This window comes from Trachurus japonicus, chromosome 13 (assembly GCF_045865225.1).
Source record: "Trachurus japonicus isolate A0001 chromosome 13, Traja_1.0".
NCBI classification, from domain to species: domain Eukaryota; kingdom Metazoa; phylum Chordata; class Actinopteri; order Carangiformes; family Carangidae; genus Trachurus; species Trachurus japonicus.
In genome coordinates, this window is record NC_140919.1 from 28,205,418 (window position 1) to 28,222,328 (window position 16,911).

Genomic DNA, 16,911 nt, shown 5'->3' on the forward strand with positions numbered 1-16,911 from the left:
GAGAGACAGACAGGCTGAGGGCAGATAGACAGTGGTTCTCTGGGGTCCTGAGAGGAAAGAAAAATCTGTGGCTGGTGTCATCACTTTAAATGCAGAAACATGAGGAAATTATAGTTTGAATGTGTTTGGAGCACAGAAGGAACAGGTTTGTTAAAGCAGACATGTCCTGCAGTTACTACAAATGAATGATTTACTGAGACTGTTTGGCTCATATATCCAAATGATCTCAAGACAAAACAACGATGATGCCAATTCCACAACAAATTCTATCTAATTCTAATGTGTCTAAACTAATCCAGAGATTGTGAAAAAGTGCTGCCTGAATTAACTTTGAAGCTGTGGAAACTGAGTGTACAGAGATAAACTGAAACTCATGAGCGTTCATTAGATTAAATGTAACCTCATATAAAAAATATTGTGCTTTTTTGTTTTAAAGCAGAACGGAGTGCCTTGTGCAGTTTGTCAAGATTTATGCTCATGAATGAATCTGTCTTTATATTTACTGACAAGGAGGCTGAAACTCCTAACATGCTCAGCACACAAAGTCTTACCCCCATTTAAACACAAATGTTATCTTTACATTATGATTTTAATAAACCTAACCATTCTGTAAGAAAACTGTCGCTTGTATATGGTAACTTTCCAATAATAGACTCGACCACAGAATCAGCCTCTCTGTCACTGTCATTGGCTTTGAGTTGAGGAGCCCTGCATGTGTTGTTATTGAAGAGTGGTTAAATAAACCACCAATGATTGTCCTCAGAAAACACAGAAAAAAGTCTAGATTAAAAAAAAATTGTATTGTAAAAAGTAGGTTGATTGCATTCACTGTCATCTGAGCCCTATTCAAAGTATGAATATTTTCTTGTTATTAATAATAATAACACTAACATTAATGAAAATAATAATACTCCAGGCAGTTTGTGTGTGTGTGTGTGTTCAGGACTGAGGCTGATCATCTGTTCTTGTCTGGACGTTGGACAGAGCAGCAGGCTGTGGCTTTGTCAGCACTTCTGGTACCGTAAACAACAGATGAGGTATCTTCAACAAGATATCAAGGAGAAAACTGAATTTTGATCGACAAACTGTCCATAAACCGAAGACATTCAGTTTATGTTCAAAGAGAGAAAAGCAGCTCCACTCAGATAATAATGACTTGAACAACAAATGAATCATCATTGTTTTTTTTTTGGTGAATATTCTGTAGCTCCGCCTATTGATTAATCAGCTAATTGTTTCATGGGTTGCAGCGATTTTGAATCGGAAGGAAAGTGATAAAAAGTGATAAAATAAATAATTCTTGTTCTTTTAAGTTTAGTGGATCTGACCTCCCTGCTGGACCCCGACACCACTGTCCATCAGGCCTCAACTCTGCAACAGGCCAGTGTCCTTAGTGCAAAGAAAAAGTTGCATAAAGTCTCAGGTCATTGCTGACATCATCATCATCATCATCATCATCATCATAATCATTATTGACAGTAATTCCTGAACTCACCCTTCTACAACCGTCCGTCATGAACCAAACTTCATGTTACTGCATACTACTGAGTGGTTTTGGTGTCTTTATGTGAGTGACTGAAAGAAAAATCCGCATCACTGTCTCTGCCTGCTGACGTATTAATAAACATTTATCATGTAATAAAAATAGAGATTTTTACATGTCGGTAAATAAAGATGAATTCTCTTTTTTCTGGTTTGATGTGGATATTTCTTGTGTTTGTAAGTGAGAGCAGGAGGAAACACTGAACGTCTACATTCATGTCCAGTGAGAAAAGAAAACACTGACTATAAATATATTAATGATGAATCAAAAGTAATTTTATTCATCAAATCATCTCGGCCGACAGACTGAGGTTGATGTGAACAGAAGAGCACAGACACACACACACGCACGCACGCACACGGACACACGCACACACAGACAGGACAGGCTCATTTGAACTGTTTGTGTTTGGACTTAAACCAGATCTTCGTATTTGCTCTTCACTCACTTCATCATGATGTTGACGTTCACATATCAACACATTTCTGTTCAACAGTTAAACAACATGTCATCCATTTAGCTGCACGCTCTGTCCTGTGTGTATCCATGGTAACAAGGTGTGTGTGGGTTCACAACACTGTCAGATTCAGACTCTGACGACTGCACTGTGCCACTTTACACATGGAAGTTTTTCTCCTTCAAAACTCACCTCTTTTAACTTTTAACAACTGTTTGTTGTGTCCAACATGCATGTAAATGATTGCATTGATCTGGCATTCACACCTAATTTAGATGCATAAAAAGTGTCAAATAAAAAGATTAAATAAAGCTACAACTTGTCAAGACATGTTTTTTTTTATCATAAAGACAAACAAGACAGAGAAAGATAGAATTTAAAATCCTGATGTGAATAAAATGAATTAAAAAAAACAGCCAGATATAATGAAAGTGTTGGCTCATCGGCTCATTGTTACTCTTCAGAAACAGGATGATTAACTTCACTCTGGCAAATATATATTTCTACAAATATAAAGCAAATTCTCAGAGTGGGATTTCAGGGCTCTACAGCCATGGCAATTACTGCTCATAGAGGATGATGTAAGTTTAAAGTCCAACTGAAATCACAGCCACTCTTCAATAGATGTTTTTTTTCCAACTGTCAACAATGATTTATCATGAGAAGAGAAAAAGTAAAAAGGAGGAGGTGGCCTATGACTGTTTTATGATGCTGTAGCTTATGTGCTCTGGATAAATGAGTAAGAGACACACTGTCTGCATGAGAGAGACTATGAGACAATGTTGCTGAAGGCGCTGACGTTACTGCTTTGACCAAATATGGTTTAAAACAGTGTCATTTCATTGGCTGTATAGAAATAGGTTCTTCATCTACGTGGATAGAGACCACTGACAAATCAATGCAAAAAAAATATGGGGCACTATCAAAAAAATCAAAAATGAATCTATGAAATATAAATTTCTCCTTTTTTGGTGGATGTGAGGGCTGAAGCAGACAAAACATGCAGGATCATTTCAGCTGGACTTTAACTGAAAGAGTCAAAAACATCAGAACTTAAATGAACAACATTTTCTTACAGTAGCAGTGATATCGAGACAGCATTTTTATTTGAAAGGATTAAGAAAAAAAAGATTACAAAGACAAGGTTTGAAAAGCCACCTGACCAGGCTGCTCCAGCCAGGGCAGGACAGTGACTGTGACTGTGACTGTCCGTCAGGACAGCAGCTGCTGTTTCACAACATCCCACAGCTGCATTGACCGGTTAATAAGACTTCCATTAATCTCCGTTTCACTTCTGTGTCCTTGTTTCTTCGCTGTTTTTTTTATGGCTTTGTGGTGAGGTTACGAGAAAACTAAACACAAACAGATGTGTGGATGCAGCAAAGACGAGCTTCTTTAGACGAGTGGTTTCTCTCCAAGCAAAAACATGCAATCTCACAGCTTACACAGTTCAACCCCCTTTTCTCCAGATATTTGGTCAGTATGTTCTCCTGGCTGTCACCTTGGTGTCACACGTCGCTCATCCATCCAGTCGTGACCTCCGCCACAGGACGCAATTTTTCAGTTTGTTTATAGCAGTGCCAAGTGCCGGGGAAGAGGCCATAACATTTTAGTGTAGATCTAATTAAAGAGTCCATGATAACTTCACATTTTTTGTCATGTGTGTGAATATTTGGCCAGGGCGGAGGCACGCACTCTCCTGACTGACGACCTGATCCAGTTGTTCATTCCTGCTTAACTCTACGCTGATGTTGCCCCAGACACTGATGACCTTTCACACTCTGCAACATGTTTATAACCTTTAACATGTTAACCCTGCTATATACTATTCTGTGTGTGTGTGTGTGTGTGTGTGTGTGTGTGTAGGTCTGTTATAGATTGGACATGTCTGGAAGACTGAGGTTGCGTCTGAGGGGACAAACACATTAAGACGTGAAGCATACTGTAAGCACACACCAACATAAATAACCTGAGAGCTATGGAGACCCTGGGAGCGGAGAGCAGCAACACACACACACACACAAACACACACATACACACACACCTGGTGATCTTTCTACAGCTGTGAGGACACTTGTTGACATTATGCATCTCCTCGCCACTTGGCGCAACACTAACCATCAGAAAGAACATTCTGAACCTTAACACCTGAAACAGCCCTTTGAAGTTGTGATCAGCCAAAATGTGTATTCGATTTTCCCAAAACGTCCTCACAAGGGTTACTGTCCACACAACAGTAGAAAGACGTGCACATACGCACGCACACACAAAGAACGTATGTTGAACTCTATATAAAATGGATGCAACAAATCTGTGTGAAAACACGGAAGAGAAAATCCATCGAGCGTTTTGATGTTATAAGACAATAAAAGAGTAGATGAGGCCTGTTTTCAGCCTGAGGGCCTCACACATTAAAAACAACGTCAGGCGCAGGTTTTTGTGCTTGTGACGAAAGCCAAACATGTCATTTATGGGAAACTGATCTTGATGCCAAAATCAGCAGGATAAAAATGAATTTTACCCACATTCTTAAAGTTATTAAAACTTAAATCTCTCAAAATATGACAGCTTTTTTTGTTTTTGTTTTTGTTTTTTGCAGTTTTATCATTTAAACTATATTTTAATGAATGAGGCCCCTGTGAACCAGAGTCCACCATCTCTTTCTGACCACCGAACGGTGCATCTGTCTTTATTATATTTATGATTTAGACGTGTGGCTGCAGCTCAGACTCAGAAGGTCTTTGTGTCACAGATTCATTAACACCTTGTGGATCTTCTGTCCTGCAGAAATCTTCATGACAAAAATCTGGTTCCTGGACAGCCAGATTTCCAGTGTTATACTATAACATCTCCAGCTAACTTCAGGGTTGTGAGCTTTCTTTTAAGTCGGGATTTCAAGCTTCTGGATGCTTTTTCTATTCATATCTGATCAGCGATGAATCACTTCTACTTTCCTTTTGTTTTGACGTTCACTCCGGCCGCTCCTCTACTCCTCTCTTGTCTTATATCATCATCTTTCCTTCTTCCTAAAATCAGCATGGCAGCTGTTCAGCAGTGTTGATTCATCCATGATGGGGTTGGACGGATGTGATATCAGTGTGGCTCGGTGACAAAGCAAAACCAGCTTCGATTCCATGTTTTTCATGGCCAGACCTCGAGACAGATGGGACAAGGTGGAGAACGGTAAACAAAACAGTTTCTCTAAGTTGTTGTATGTCTGTGGAACATTTTGGCATAATTTCATTCTCTTTCGATTTTTCCGAGGAGTAATAAGACCTAGTGTAGGATGTCTCAACTTACAGACAGACAGATAGATACAGTAGATAGGACAGACAGACGAGAAGTACATACAGATAGAGCTCATCTCATAGAAAAAACAAACAGTATGTGGAACAGTATGAGCTACGTTTTATCGCACTACCAGCAATCAGCAACAGCCTTCAAGTTAACGTGATTCGTGTCCCGTCTCTCTCTCGCGCGCGTTAACGCTGCCCGGGCTTCAGCAGCACTAAGCTCCACCCATGGCAGTTTTCTGAAACGGCCAACAGGGGGCATCAGGGACTCTGTGTGTTCTCACAGAGACACAGAGGAGAGAGAGAGACAGAGAGAGAGAGAGAGAGAGAGAGAGAGAGACAGACGTCTCCTGCTCCAAATTTCATCCTGTCCATCCTATGAGTGAGCCTGGGTCAATCCTTCTGTCCTGTGTGTCACTTTCCATCCAAACACAACCTCTTTGTTGACAGTGTTGGAGGCGGAGAGAAGGAGGGAGGCGTTCACTACCAGTCTACAGCCCCGCCTCCCACCTGGAGTTCATACTCTTCAATCCCGACCAATCTGTTGACCGGCTCACTTTTTCTTAGCGGACTTTTCTGAGCGCTTCCCTTCCGACTTCCCACCCCGATCTGACCTCTCCGACCGCTCGCCTCGCTCCCTCTCTTTCTCCTTCTCCTTCTCCTTTTCCCTCTCTTTCTCTTTTTCTTTGTCTGCCCGCTCGATTCGATCGCCCCGGTCTGAGCGCTCGCCACCTCGCTCTGACCTGTTGTCTGCCTTGCTGTCGGCCTTGCTGTCGGCCTTGCTGTCGGCCTTGCTGCCGTCCCGGCGCGTGCCCTCGTCGGTGGATGAGGTAGTTGGTTGGGGCTGACCCCATTTGGCAATCTCCTCGTGCTCTGTTATACTTGCGGTGATGTTGGTCACCCACGTTTTGAGGTCGTCCTGGAGGGAGAGAGGGAACACAGGTGTCAGTCGATTTTTCATTCACTGTTTATATGTTAAAAGTTTGAGTGATCATTGAGACAAAACATCTTAAACGATTCTGAGATGTGAGCAGAAACACAGAAGCATCTCACCTCATCTTTAGCATGAAACAAAAACTCGCTGCCGTCCTTCGTTCTGCAAGAGGAGAGGAGAGGGATCACACTTGGAGCACGGTAGTGTCAAATACCAGTGGGTATGTAATTTAGAAGATTTTTTTTAGTAAAGACCTGACAATTAAAATTTGTTTTTTATTAATCAATTCATTTTTTTATTCAGTTTGATGACTTATAAGTCAAAACTGAAGCAACTTCAAAAACACTTGATCTTAAATTTTTCCAATCAGTCGGAGGTTTCATTAGAGCCTCTCTACCTAGTGAAAGTCAGTGTCTTTCAAATCCCACAGTTCATGTGTGTAACTCAACAAACCCAGGCTCAGATAAGCCTCATAACATCAACAGCATGTGAGGACTTTTGTTGGATGGTATTTTATAAGAATATCAAACTGAGCAGATTTAGAATGGTCACTTGTAAATAAACTGACCTCACAACATTTTCCTTTGACTGAAATCTGTGCTGTGACATGAAAAGTAGATTGTTGACTAGTAGCTAGTGCATAAGCAGCAGGCAACATTTAAGATACATGGGGTTACAGCGCTTTGCTTAGTTCATATTGATTATTCATTTGGATTAATTCAGTGTGTTGATTAATGAGGTGCTATACGTGTGTTGATTTGAAAGTTAGGACCTTTCTCGTCTGCCTGCAGGCAGGTTTCTCGTCTCGTGGACGACCTGTAACTCCACTGTCTTGGACTACAGCTAGTAGCTACTGACAGTGGTTTTTGCTATGCTCAAGAGGAAATCTGCTGTCAGCTATATGCTGCGACCCCAAGGCGGCCAGGTCAACGACTGCCGAACTGCTTCCTCGCTGGAAGTTAGGTGAAAACAATGTCCACTGTAAAAGACAAGTAATAGTCCTGCATAAAAATCACCATTACATCTGTGATTTTTTGGTTCAAAAACAAAACAGAAGTTAACGCGAGAATGACAACGGTTCCTCACTTGAGCGTAAAGACGTTCTTCTTCTTCTTGTAGCCGTTGGTGACGTCGCAGTGGCAGTGGGAGAGGCTGAGCAGCGGCTCGTTGTTGTAGGGCGTAGTGGTGTTCTTGGCATCCTTGTAGAAACCCATCTCCCCTTTGTTTAGCACGCAGTACAAGTTGACCCATGACCTGCTGTGGTGTGGGAAGGCCGGGGGAGGAGGGGGAGTGGAGGAGCAGGGGGAGGGGTGGTGGTGGTGGAGGGGGGAGAGTACGGGGAAGGTGGGGAGGTGGTGTGGTTGGGGGGAGATTGAAGGGTCAGCTAGAGTTGCGGAGTCGCTCTCGCTAAGCTAACACCTCACTCACCTGACCAGAGCAGACAGGTAGGTAGGCGGGATGAACCGGCGCCAAGAAGGGAGGTGGAAACACACTGCTGAACAAACACAGACGAACGCACAAACAGACGGACGGAGGGAGGAGGAGGGAGATGGACGGGTGGGGGGCGGAAGGCTACATACAGCTTGTGTGTGTGTGTGTGTGTGTGTGTGTGGGGGGCTCATATATGACTTACCTTGGAGGAGACGACAGGAGCAGCCAGCAGCACCGAGGAGAAGAGGAGAAAAGAGAAAAGAGGAGTTTGGTTAAATGGCATTTTGGCAACAACACAACATAAAGTCTGGTCATGCATCCTTCCCCTCTGTGAGTGTGTTTACATGCACACAGCATTCCAGGTAACTACTCACATCCAAGTAAAGGTATTATTCAGAGCAAGCTGGCTGTGTGCAGCTTCAACGGTGCATGTGATCTATCATGGTTGAATTTAACGGAAGTCAAGGGAAAAGGTCTTAGGTCTTGGAAAACTATCATCAAAAATGACCATTAGTTTGAAGGTAAACATTTATTTTGACCTGGAAACTGTATGTTTCTTTTATAAGAAAGCTATTTCTTGAATTTCCAACATCCAGGTATTTTTGAGGCTAATACTGAAATCTGTGATGGAAGGTTACAAAAATCAGATTATACTGTATATTAACCAGTAATTTTTAATATAGATAAGATGGTGATAAGATATTAATATACATAGATAAACAACAATCTTGATACAGAAGATTGACAAAGCCTTAAAGAGTTGAAAGTCAACTAGTCTTGGCTGCAGAGATGCTATACAGCGTGATCTTAGGCTGTCTCTGTTGACAGTTGTGAAAGAAAAATACTAGTTTGATTGTCAAAAATGTCAGTCCTAGATTGCATTGTGTCACATCTATAGACATCATCACAGACCTGGCTGTAGTTTTACCTCTAGAGGATTTTTGTTGGTCAGTCAAAATGAACAGTTTCTACACACTGTATGTTATTGAATATGTATTAATTGATATAAGTTGCCTGAAGTCTGACATGTTTATTTCTTTGATTTTAAACATAATTTACTACATTTTTACATTTTACTTACATTAATTAACATTCTGCAGATACACGTCAATCTAGCAACACTACAGGTGGAGTTAAAATAACTAGATCATTTGATATCTCTACTGTTCATACCCAAATTTACACCCATGGATATCAAGCACCTGACACAGACTACAACAAAGATTTTGTTTGGCCCCTCAGTGTTTTATCTTGTGTTCAGATTTCACATTAACTTGTATTAACTTGAATATGAACAGAAAACCATGAGAGGATGTTTGAGCTCTGATCAAAGAATCCTTTAATTTGAAACTGACCAATGATAGCTCAAGGCCAAAAGTGTTGTGAAACTTAAATGTCAAACTAAAGTAAAATGACAGATTTTTCTACCATGCGAAATCAGATTATCATTCACTTCACTGAGTTGATGTGAAGAATAGATACTGTTCACACGCACCGTATATTTTCATGAGGAAAACTTGGATATCCTGAATAATACCAGAATGGTAATGTGCACATAAACATACTCGGTGTCTCGTCATGTAGCTACGTAACAGAGACAGGTTGAATCTCAATCCTTCCTCACAGACTAAACTCTCTTCCCCAGTGTCGACTGGAGGAAAAGATCTGAGGGCGTAACCCTGCAGATCTTCTCCTCCAATCAAACTCGAGTCAAAAAGAGAGCGTACAATCTATCAAACAAGGAGCTGTCTGGAGATTCACACCTGTGCAGATTTAAGCCATTCGGGATTATGCTTTACCTTGCTATGTACATAACAGGGCATGTACATATGAGACATTCATCCATTGCCTTGAGTGGACGCGTGCGTGGGACTCATCCTTAGCTGGAGGGGGATGAGCTTTTAGCTGTGTGCAGTCAGCTCAGCCAATAGGGGACAGTGCAGGGAGGCGTTTCTGTCTGTGTCTCTCCGGAGGAAGCAGGCCAGTCATTTGTAGAGGTCAGGTAGTGCGCTTGTGTGTGTGCTATCTATTCACGCAGAGGCTAAGTGTGCGCCATCACTATCTTTAACCATCAACCTTCACCGGCACAGCAGCCGGTCAGTCTGCCAACCACCGGACCACTTGTGATGTTTTACTCTGTGGACTCACGTTAGATCAGGAGACATCATCAGACCTGTGCCTGAAGTTTTCACCTGTGACGAGCTGCTGTTTGAATTCATATAACTGTTGTCTTCAAATACTGACGCTATTGATCAGAGACGACATGCTGTACATCATATATTAAGAATGAATCTACAGTCTGATATGAGAATAACAAATGAGTGCTTCCTTACACTACCATAACTGGTTGAACGTAGACAAAACTAAAGGTTCAGAAACTTGCAATGCTGCTTCATAAATAGTAAGTCACTTTGAAAGACAATCATGATGGATTAAGATGGTTCGATCTACTACTCTTCAATACAAATCATAAACTGTAATCTACCACTATCAACTGGCAGGCCGTGCACCTGCACTGACAGCGTCGAGAGAACGAGTGACATATTACACACACACTCACTGATAAACTATGTGACTTGTATAGTTGTGTCAGTTACAGGAAACAGTAAAATTCACTACAAATCTGTGAACAGTCAGATTATTTGGGAGTTAACCTCAGATGCAGAAACACAGTATGTACAGTATGAGGAGAAAATCCAAAACAATGCGTGAGCAATGAGTATGTTTTTTTTAATCACGTCAACCTAGAGTAACCAACGAGTCTCCATGTGTCATGATCTGAGCTGGTGTCAGTCTATTCAACGTGTTTCAGCAGAGTGAGTTAGCTTGTTAGCTTAGCATGCTAAGGTCATGCACCTGTCATCATTTGAGAGTTCAGAAATAGACAGTGCTGTGATGTCATGCGACAGCTGGTACAATGACATGTGCAACAACCAACATAAGTCAAACAGTATTTGAAAACACATTTTGAGTTGTTTTACTAATCCTCTGTTTTTACTTAATTATATTATAAATGATATCATACTATAGTAAGAATGTTGCTCTTCTGGTACTGTGGTACAGGTCACATGTAACTTTCCTGAAGTACCAAATTAAACTGTCAGTATTATTTTCAAGTACTATTTGACCGTGCACATGTCTTATACTCATGACACCAGTGTCCATCCTAACTTTCTACGTCATCTATTATCTCGTCCACATGTTGTGATGAGCGTTAAGACCCTGAACACCCACCTATTGGTGCTCTTCTTCAGACTCTCGATGTCCAGCTTGCGGAAAAGGAAGCCCTCGTGGTGTGCGGTGTGTGATGGAGGCTGGGGCACTGCCGGGCTGCTCTGAGCGGGAGCGGACCTAGACCGCCGCGTCGTCTCTCCTGCCTCTTTGGGTCGTGGTCGGCGCCGTGGTTTGGGTCTGTCCCGAGCGCGAGGTCGTTCGGGACGGGAAGACTTCTCTGGTATCCCGTTAGGGAGGCGAGGCACCTCACCACGGGCCTTAGGGCAGGGAGAGGTGATAGAGTCAGTATGAGTTTGGTTAATGGCTTAAAAGTAAAAATCCCCGTCAGGTGTTTGATATTTATTTGCTAAGTTTGTGTTGTGTGTTGTGACCCATGAGTTACAGTATGTGGTGTATGTAAGAAGATGCTGCCGTTGATTCTCTGAGATGTCCCCTGAAAAAACCGATGACGCAGATATACAAAATAGTGGTGGTATTGGATTTGAAAAAAATTATATCCTGTTTTTAAAAACCTCTATAAAAATGTAACTGAAACAAATGAGTTTTCACAAACACAGAATGAAAGAACGAAATAAAACATCAAACATATAAAAGCTCAGACCTGTGCTGCTTGCTGTTCTTGCAGCTGCTCTACAATTTCTGCCAGAGTGGATCTCTTTTCTCTGTGGAAAAATGCATATTAGACAGGAATTAATATTCATTTATGTTTTTTGTCCCCTACAAAACACACACAACACAAAACAAACAACTCAAGGCTCCTCAGAACGAACAAAGTCTCACCCTCCTCCTGAGCGTCTGTCTGAATGCTCCTTCCCGGTGTCGTGCTCACTGGATTCCTGTCTCTCCAGCCGGTGTCGGTCCCTCTCCCTCCGACGGCCTTCGTGGCTCCCGTGTCCCTCCTGCTCGCTGGACGTTTGTCTCTCCAGCGTCCGCCTCTCCCGCCTCTCGGCGTGTTCCCTCCACACCTCCTGAGGCAGCTCGTCGCGTCGCGCTTGGATCAGCTGCTCGCTGGACAGCTGCCGTTCTATCCTGTGGTCCCTGTGGTGAGTGTGCGTCTGGACCTGGGGCTCCGCTTGGCCCAGTGGGTCAGTCCTGGACCCCCGCGGCCCCCTGGTGGGCTCGCTGTGCAGACGCTCCCTGGGCTCCTGGAGGACCACCTCAGCCATCACGGCCACCTCGGCTTTCTCTGTCCCTATCTCCCCCATCATCATCTCCCTCTCCCTGCCGCGCTCCCTCACCTTCTCCAGCCTGCTGGCCACGAGTAAAGGCGTCACTGCGTCATCCAAGTGTTTGATTTTGGGTTGCCGTAGATACGGGGACGATTTCACCTCCACTTCCCTCGCTGCCTGCACCGGAGGTTGGAGGTGACTCACCGCCTTCGTCACCTGCTCCCTCAGCGTGCCGGCACTTTCCCGGGCCTGGTTGGCTGAGACGAGCATGGCTGCCGTGGCGATGGATGCGATGGAGGACGGCGCTGGCTGGCCCAGTCCCAGTCCCGCAGCCACACCCACTACGGGGCCATGGCGTGACTCCAGGGTGTGGCGGTAACTGGAGCCGTTCATTACAGGGGTGTAATTGGCAACTGTCGACCCCAGCCGACGCACCACAGATGAAGGAGAGGGAGTTGGGGTGGCAGGCGAGGGTGAGGGAGGAGAGCTGGCTTCATTCTGCTCATAGATGGTCTGTCTCATAACGGGTGATATGGGGAGGCGGGGGAGGGTGGATGGACTGGGACAGGCGTCTTGGGGGTCCAGGAAGACTTTACGGCCCAGCAGAGGGGTTGGGGGTAGCTTACTTTGTTCTGCCTTCAACTTCTCTACCTATGGAAAGGAAATACAACCAGCATTAAAGAGGAACATTTTTACCTTAAATAAACAGCTTTGGAGTAATTGTGATGGATTAATAAATGGTTTAACTTGTTACAGGGAGAATGGAGGCTCTCTGCCTTCCACCTAGTGTCACTTATTGTGTCAACTTTGCAAGATCTGTACCGCTGCCCCAGTGTCCTAGCCCTCGTCTCCGCACACCGCTACACAAACATGCCCCGTAACTTCTTGTTTATGACAGATTAAACAACACAAATATACACATTGTAACATTGTATATGATATATAACATTATCTTCCACTCTATTGATTGATTTCTCGCCAGTTTAGTTGTAAACAAATGCACATGGCCGAGAGGAGGGTTAGCAAAACAGCGGAAAAGCAACCAAACTTTTGCTCTTTAAAACCAACTAGTAACGCAGGTCTTTGACATGAGTGGATGATGTTTGGCCTTGTCTGGGGGTGAACCCTACTGTATGTGTGTCCTATGTCAGCTGGGATTGGCTCAGCCTCTCTACGACCCTGTACCCTGTAAACTGTATCATAGACAATCGATGGAGGGATGGAGGGATGGATGGATGGATGGATGGATGGATGGATGGATGGATGGATGATGTTCTGTATTCATTTCTCCATAGTGGAAAGCCTCAGCTCTTACACCACAATTACAGTGTTTTCAGAACTTTAAGCATTTTAGGCTTTTTCAGTAGAAAAATCCTTTTCTTTTTTTATTATTATATTTTTTGGGATCTTTGCCTTTAATCAATAGTGTGGTAGTAGGGAGAGACAGGAAACGGGGAAGCAGAGAGAGGGGAAATGACATGCAGCAAAGGGCCGTCCGAGGCGGGATCCGATTCGGGGCCAGCTGCGAAGAGGAATATAGCCTCTGCACATGGAGTGGCTGCTCTACCAACCGAGCTAAATGACGTCCCAAGTGGAAAGATCTTTCCCACGCCGGCCAGATTGTGCATGTATTTCCACAATAAGATGATGATGGTGATGATGATGTTACCGTGGTGAGTCGCCGCAGTGAGCTGAATCGCTCCTCCCAGGTGGCGGCAGCTTTGCGGAAGGCTTCGTGTCGACGAATCAGCTGCTCGACCTCGTCTACACTCGATCCCAGCTCACAGCTGCTGATGAACGGCTCCTGAGCGGTCAGCCACGCCTCCGCCACCACGGCGTCCTGGGCGAACTGATGAACCTCCAACACTGAGGGGATGAGAGGAGAAACAAAAATAACACTCTCTATTCTCCCAAGAACATCATGAGTATATTTAGGCTGGATATTTATCCAGTCTCTTTGTGTGTGTTTATGAAAGCTTCAAGGTTTGTGTGTGTGTGTGTGTGTGTGTGTGTGTGTGTGTGTGTGTGCGTGTGCTCACATTGCTGCAGGAATTCCCAGTGCCTGTCCCACTTCTCAGACAACTCATGTTGCTTAGCAACCACCTTGTCCAGTTTTTCCTTGATCTGAGAATCAAAATCACAAAAACACAATCAAAATCAGTACTAAAATGTTGAGCTGACCATGTGCAGAACATCTCTGCTGTTGTATATAACTGGAACATGTTACTAGTTTTAGTTTCTTTACTTGCTTTTATTGTTTTATGTACATTTACATCTTTGTGTTTCATGTTATTTTTGTTTTGTGACCATTTTTTCACTGAGATAAATTAAAGACATCTTCGTCCATCTTAAAATGTAAACCCTTACAAGACCGACAGCTTTTACACACTCTACATAACGTACATGTATGAACATTTCTGTATTCAAAGATTGAAGAGCTGTTTTATCTAATTTAGTGCTTTTTCATAAAATCCTCATGCTGTGTCTCAAATTGGACACTTCAGTTATTATTACACTCACTTGTGTAATACACTGGCAGTTTATTGTGCACTCATTAAAAATATGATCATGACTGTTGATGACCTGCGGCTGCTTTGCTCACTTGCATTGAAAAAGAACAAAGTGTCTTGTCGGTGCAACTTTAACATTAGGTTACCATCGACACCACCCACTATGGCTGAGTTTTGTATGCACCGTCAGCTTATGCACTTGCTCACTCAAAATAGTCTAGTCAAAGAAGTCTGAGAAATAAAACTATTGCCCTTTCAAGGCCATCCATTCTTCATCAAAAAATACTAAAGTCAAAAATATCTATGGATTTTCACAGTCCATGGGTCCTCAGCTATTAATCAACATCTTGCTCTGTGAAAATAATGTTTAATGTATTTGGTTTGAACCGATTGCTGCTGCAGCGAAACAGTTTCCTTTATAAATCATTAACTTAGGTTCATGCGCCTCATCACACTTCCTCGTCCCACCTCTTCAGCTGCAGGGTTTCTAGCAGCCAGCAGAGTCTTTCCCATCTCGATACACTCCAGTGTGCTCCGGCTGCGAGCCTCCACTTCGCTCTTTAGACTCTGGTGATAATTCATCAACACCTCCACAGAGGACACGTCCCTGCAGGAACCACATAGCCCACAGACACTTTACTCACCAGCACACATATACAGCACGCCAACACACTGCTCTGTTTTTCAGACTACGACTACCACACTACCAGACAAAGCCACACCACAACAAAGTGTTATGCATTTTTAAAGAAATAAATTAACCATGAATGTTATGAATAAAATGTTTGATGGTAATATAGCATTCATAATGTATATGATCTGGTAATAGCAGTCATTTTCAACCTAATTTTAATTAATTAACACTGCTTGTGATTTTACATTGTGTATTATCTTGTGAAATCTGTGCACACTGCTTGATTTAACCCTCAGGTTGACACAGACTTCCTGTGGCTGTGATGCAAATACCTGGGCTTCTCTCCGGTCCCTATCTGACAGATGATCGACTCCATCCACATGATCTGATCTCGGACCATGCCGAAGAACCTCAGCTTGTCTGTCTCGGTGGTGATTTGCAAGCGACACTCCTCACAGGACGTCAGCAGCTCTTTCCAGAACTGCATCACTTCATGCTCACGGCACGCGATTGCTTCGGCCTTCTCGCCGGCGTACACTGTCCTCAGCTGGGCCGCACTCTCCTGGAGCTGACGCACCTAGAAGAGTGGGTGGAGCAGATTTTAGAGAGAAGCAAAACTGAACAAGGTGGAATCTGATACTAAAACATGGATGAAAAGAGAAAGAGTTTATTTTCCAAATGACGCAGAAAACACAGCTGCTCTGGCAGCTGGGTTTAGTCACAGCCAAGATGTACAGGCTCAGAGTCGACACGGAGCAGCTGTGATCTTGCATTGTTCTCCGGTAAAATGTACCAATGTTCCTGTTCCCCAGGTGCATGAGAGAACCTCGGCAGAGAAAAATTAATGCAGACTAGACGGTAGTTTTTCCATAAAGATTCAGATTATTACTACTGTAAGACTCTTACTACCAATTTTTTTTTTTTGTTTAAATTGTATCTACAGTTTTAAAATAATGACAACTTTTAACACTTTAAAGTAGAGCAAACTCATACAATAACTGATACTGTACTGCACTGGGACAGATAATTGAATCCATATAAATTGGACTGAAATAATACTAATGGAAGACACATAATCAATATAAATACTTATAATAATCTTTTTTTTATTTTATTTTTTATAAATATATCATTATTTATCATATTATCTCCAGCACATCTGTATGAATGTGAGGCATTATGTGATGCAGAAAGCATGCATTCCCCCAAAAATATCCACTGGGTAAGTAGATGTGATATTAAAAGTAGCATTAAAAAAAATCACAGTGATCATCACAGAGGAAAGTCTTTGTGATTCTTCCCTGTATGAGTCCTGCAGCTACTGTATACTGTGGCAGCTTTTACATGTTTTCTGTTAATGCACATGCTTCTGTACCTGTGTGACCAGCAGCTGTATGTCCTGTTCAAAGCTGTGCAGGAGTCTCTGCAGGGTGCTGGTGTTGGCAGTGCTGCCCTGCCGAGCCCGAACTTCTGGCAGTCTTCGATGTTTGTCCTCAATTTGAGCCAGGACCTGAAAAAAACACACATACAGCAGTGCAGGGTTGGTCTTGTCTGTGGTTGCACCTACACAAGCATCTTGCAGGCACATTAAAGCCAAACCGATGCATCCAATCTATTCAAAACAGTAAAAATGACCTCCAAATCTCTGTTGACAGAGTGAGGCTCGAATATTTCTTGTCACCATATCATAACATCATTGGAAAAAA

At 43.1% G+C, this 16,911-nt stretch overlaps 1 protein-coding gene and 1 long non-coding RNA gene across 5 annotated transcripts in view; both read right to left on the reverse strand.

Annotated features, from left to right (window-relative positions):
- Positions 1 to 1,795: 1,795 nt before the first annotated feature.
- Positions 1,796 to 2,141, reverse strand: LOC146976170 (uncharacterized). Its single transcript, XR_015037479.1, has 2 exons — positions 2,015 to 2,141; positions 1,796 to 1,981 (listed from the first exon to the last, which is right to left on the reverse strand). It is a non-coding gene; the product is annotated as an uncharacterized LOC146976170 (long non-coding RNA).
- A 1,522-nt stretch (positions 2,142 to 3,663) lies between these two features.
- sptbn4b (spectrin, beta, non-erythrocytic 4b) overlaps positions 3,664 to 16,911 on the reverse strand; it is an 81,234-nt gene continuing 67,986 nt past the window's right edge. For 2 of the 4 annotated variants that reach the window (XM_085795719.1, XM_085795723.1), the window contains 11 exons: positions 16,581 to 16,715; positions 15,538 to 15,782; positions 15,040 to 15,178; positions 14,101 to 14,185; positions 13,731 to 13,927; positions 11,673 to 12,712; positions 11,494 to 11,554; positions 10,893 to 11,149; positions 7,314 to 7,484; positions 6,347 to 6,389; positions 4,600 to 6,212 (listed from right to left, as the gene is read on the reverse strand). In XM_085795719.1, the coding sequence (XP_085651845.1) occupies positions 5,847 to 6,212; positions 6,347 to 6,389; positions 7,314 to 7,484; positions 10,893 to 11,149; positions 11,494 to 11,554; positions 11,673 to 12,712; positions 13,731 to 13,927; positions 14,101 to 14,185; positions 15,040 to 15,178; positions 15,538 to 15,782; positions 16,581 to 16,715 (2,739 nt within the window). In that variant the 3' untranslated portion in view covers positions 4,600 to 5,846. Of the gene's footprint in view, positions 6,213 to 6,346; positions 6,390 to 7,313; positions 7,485 to 10,892; positions 11,150 to 11,493; positions 11,555 to 11,672; positions 12,713 to 13,730; positions 13,928 to 14,100; positions 14,186 to 15,039; positions 15,179 to 15,537; positions 15,783 to 16,580; positions 16,716 to 16,911 lie in introns of all 4 variants that reach the window. The other 2 variants (XM_085795722.1, XM_085795721.1) reach the window with 2 other exon arrangements.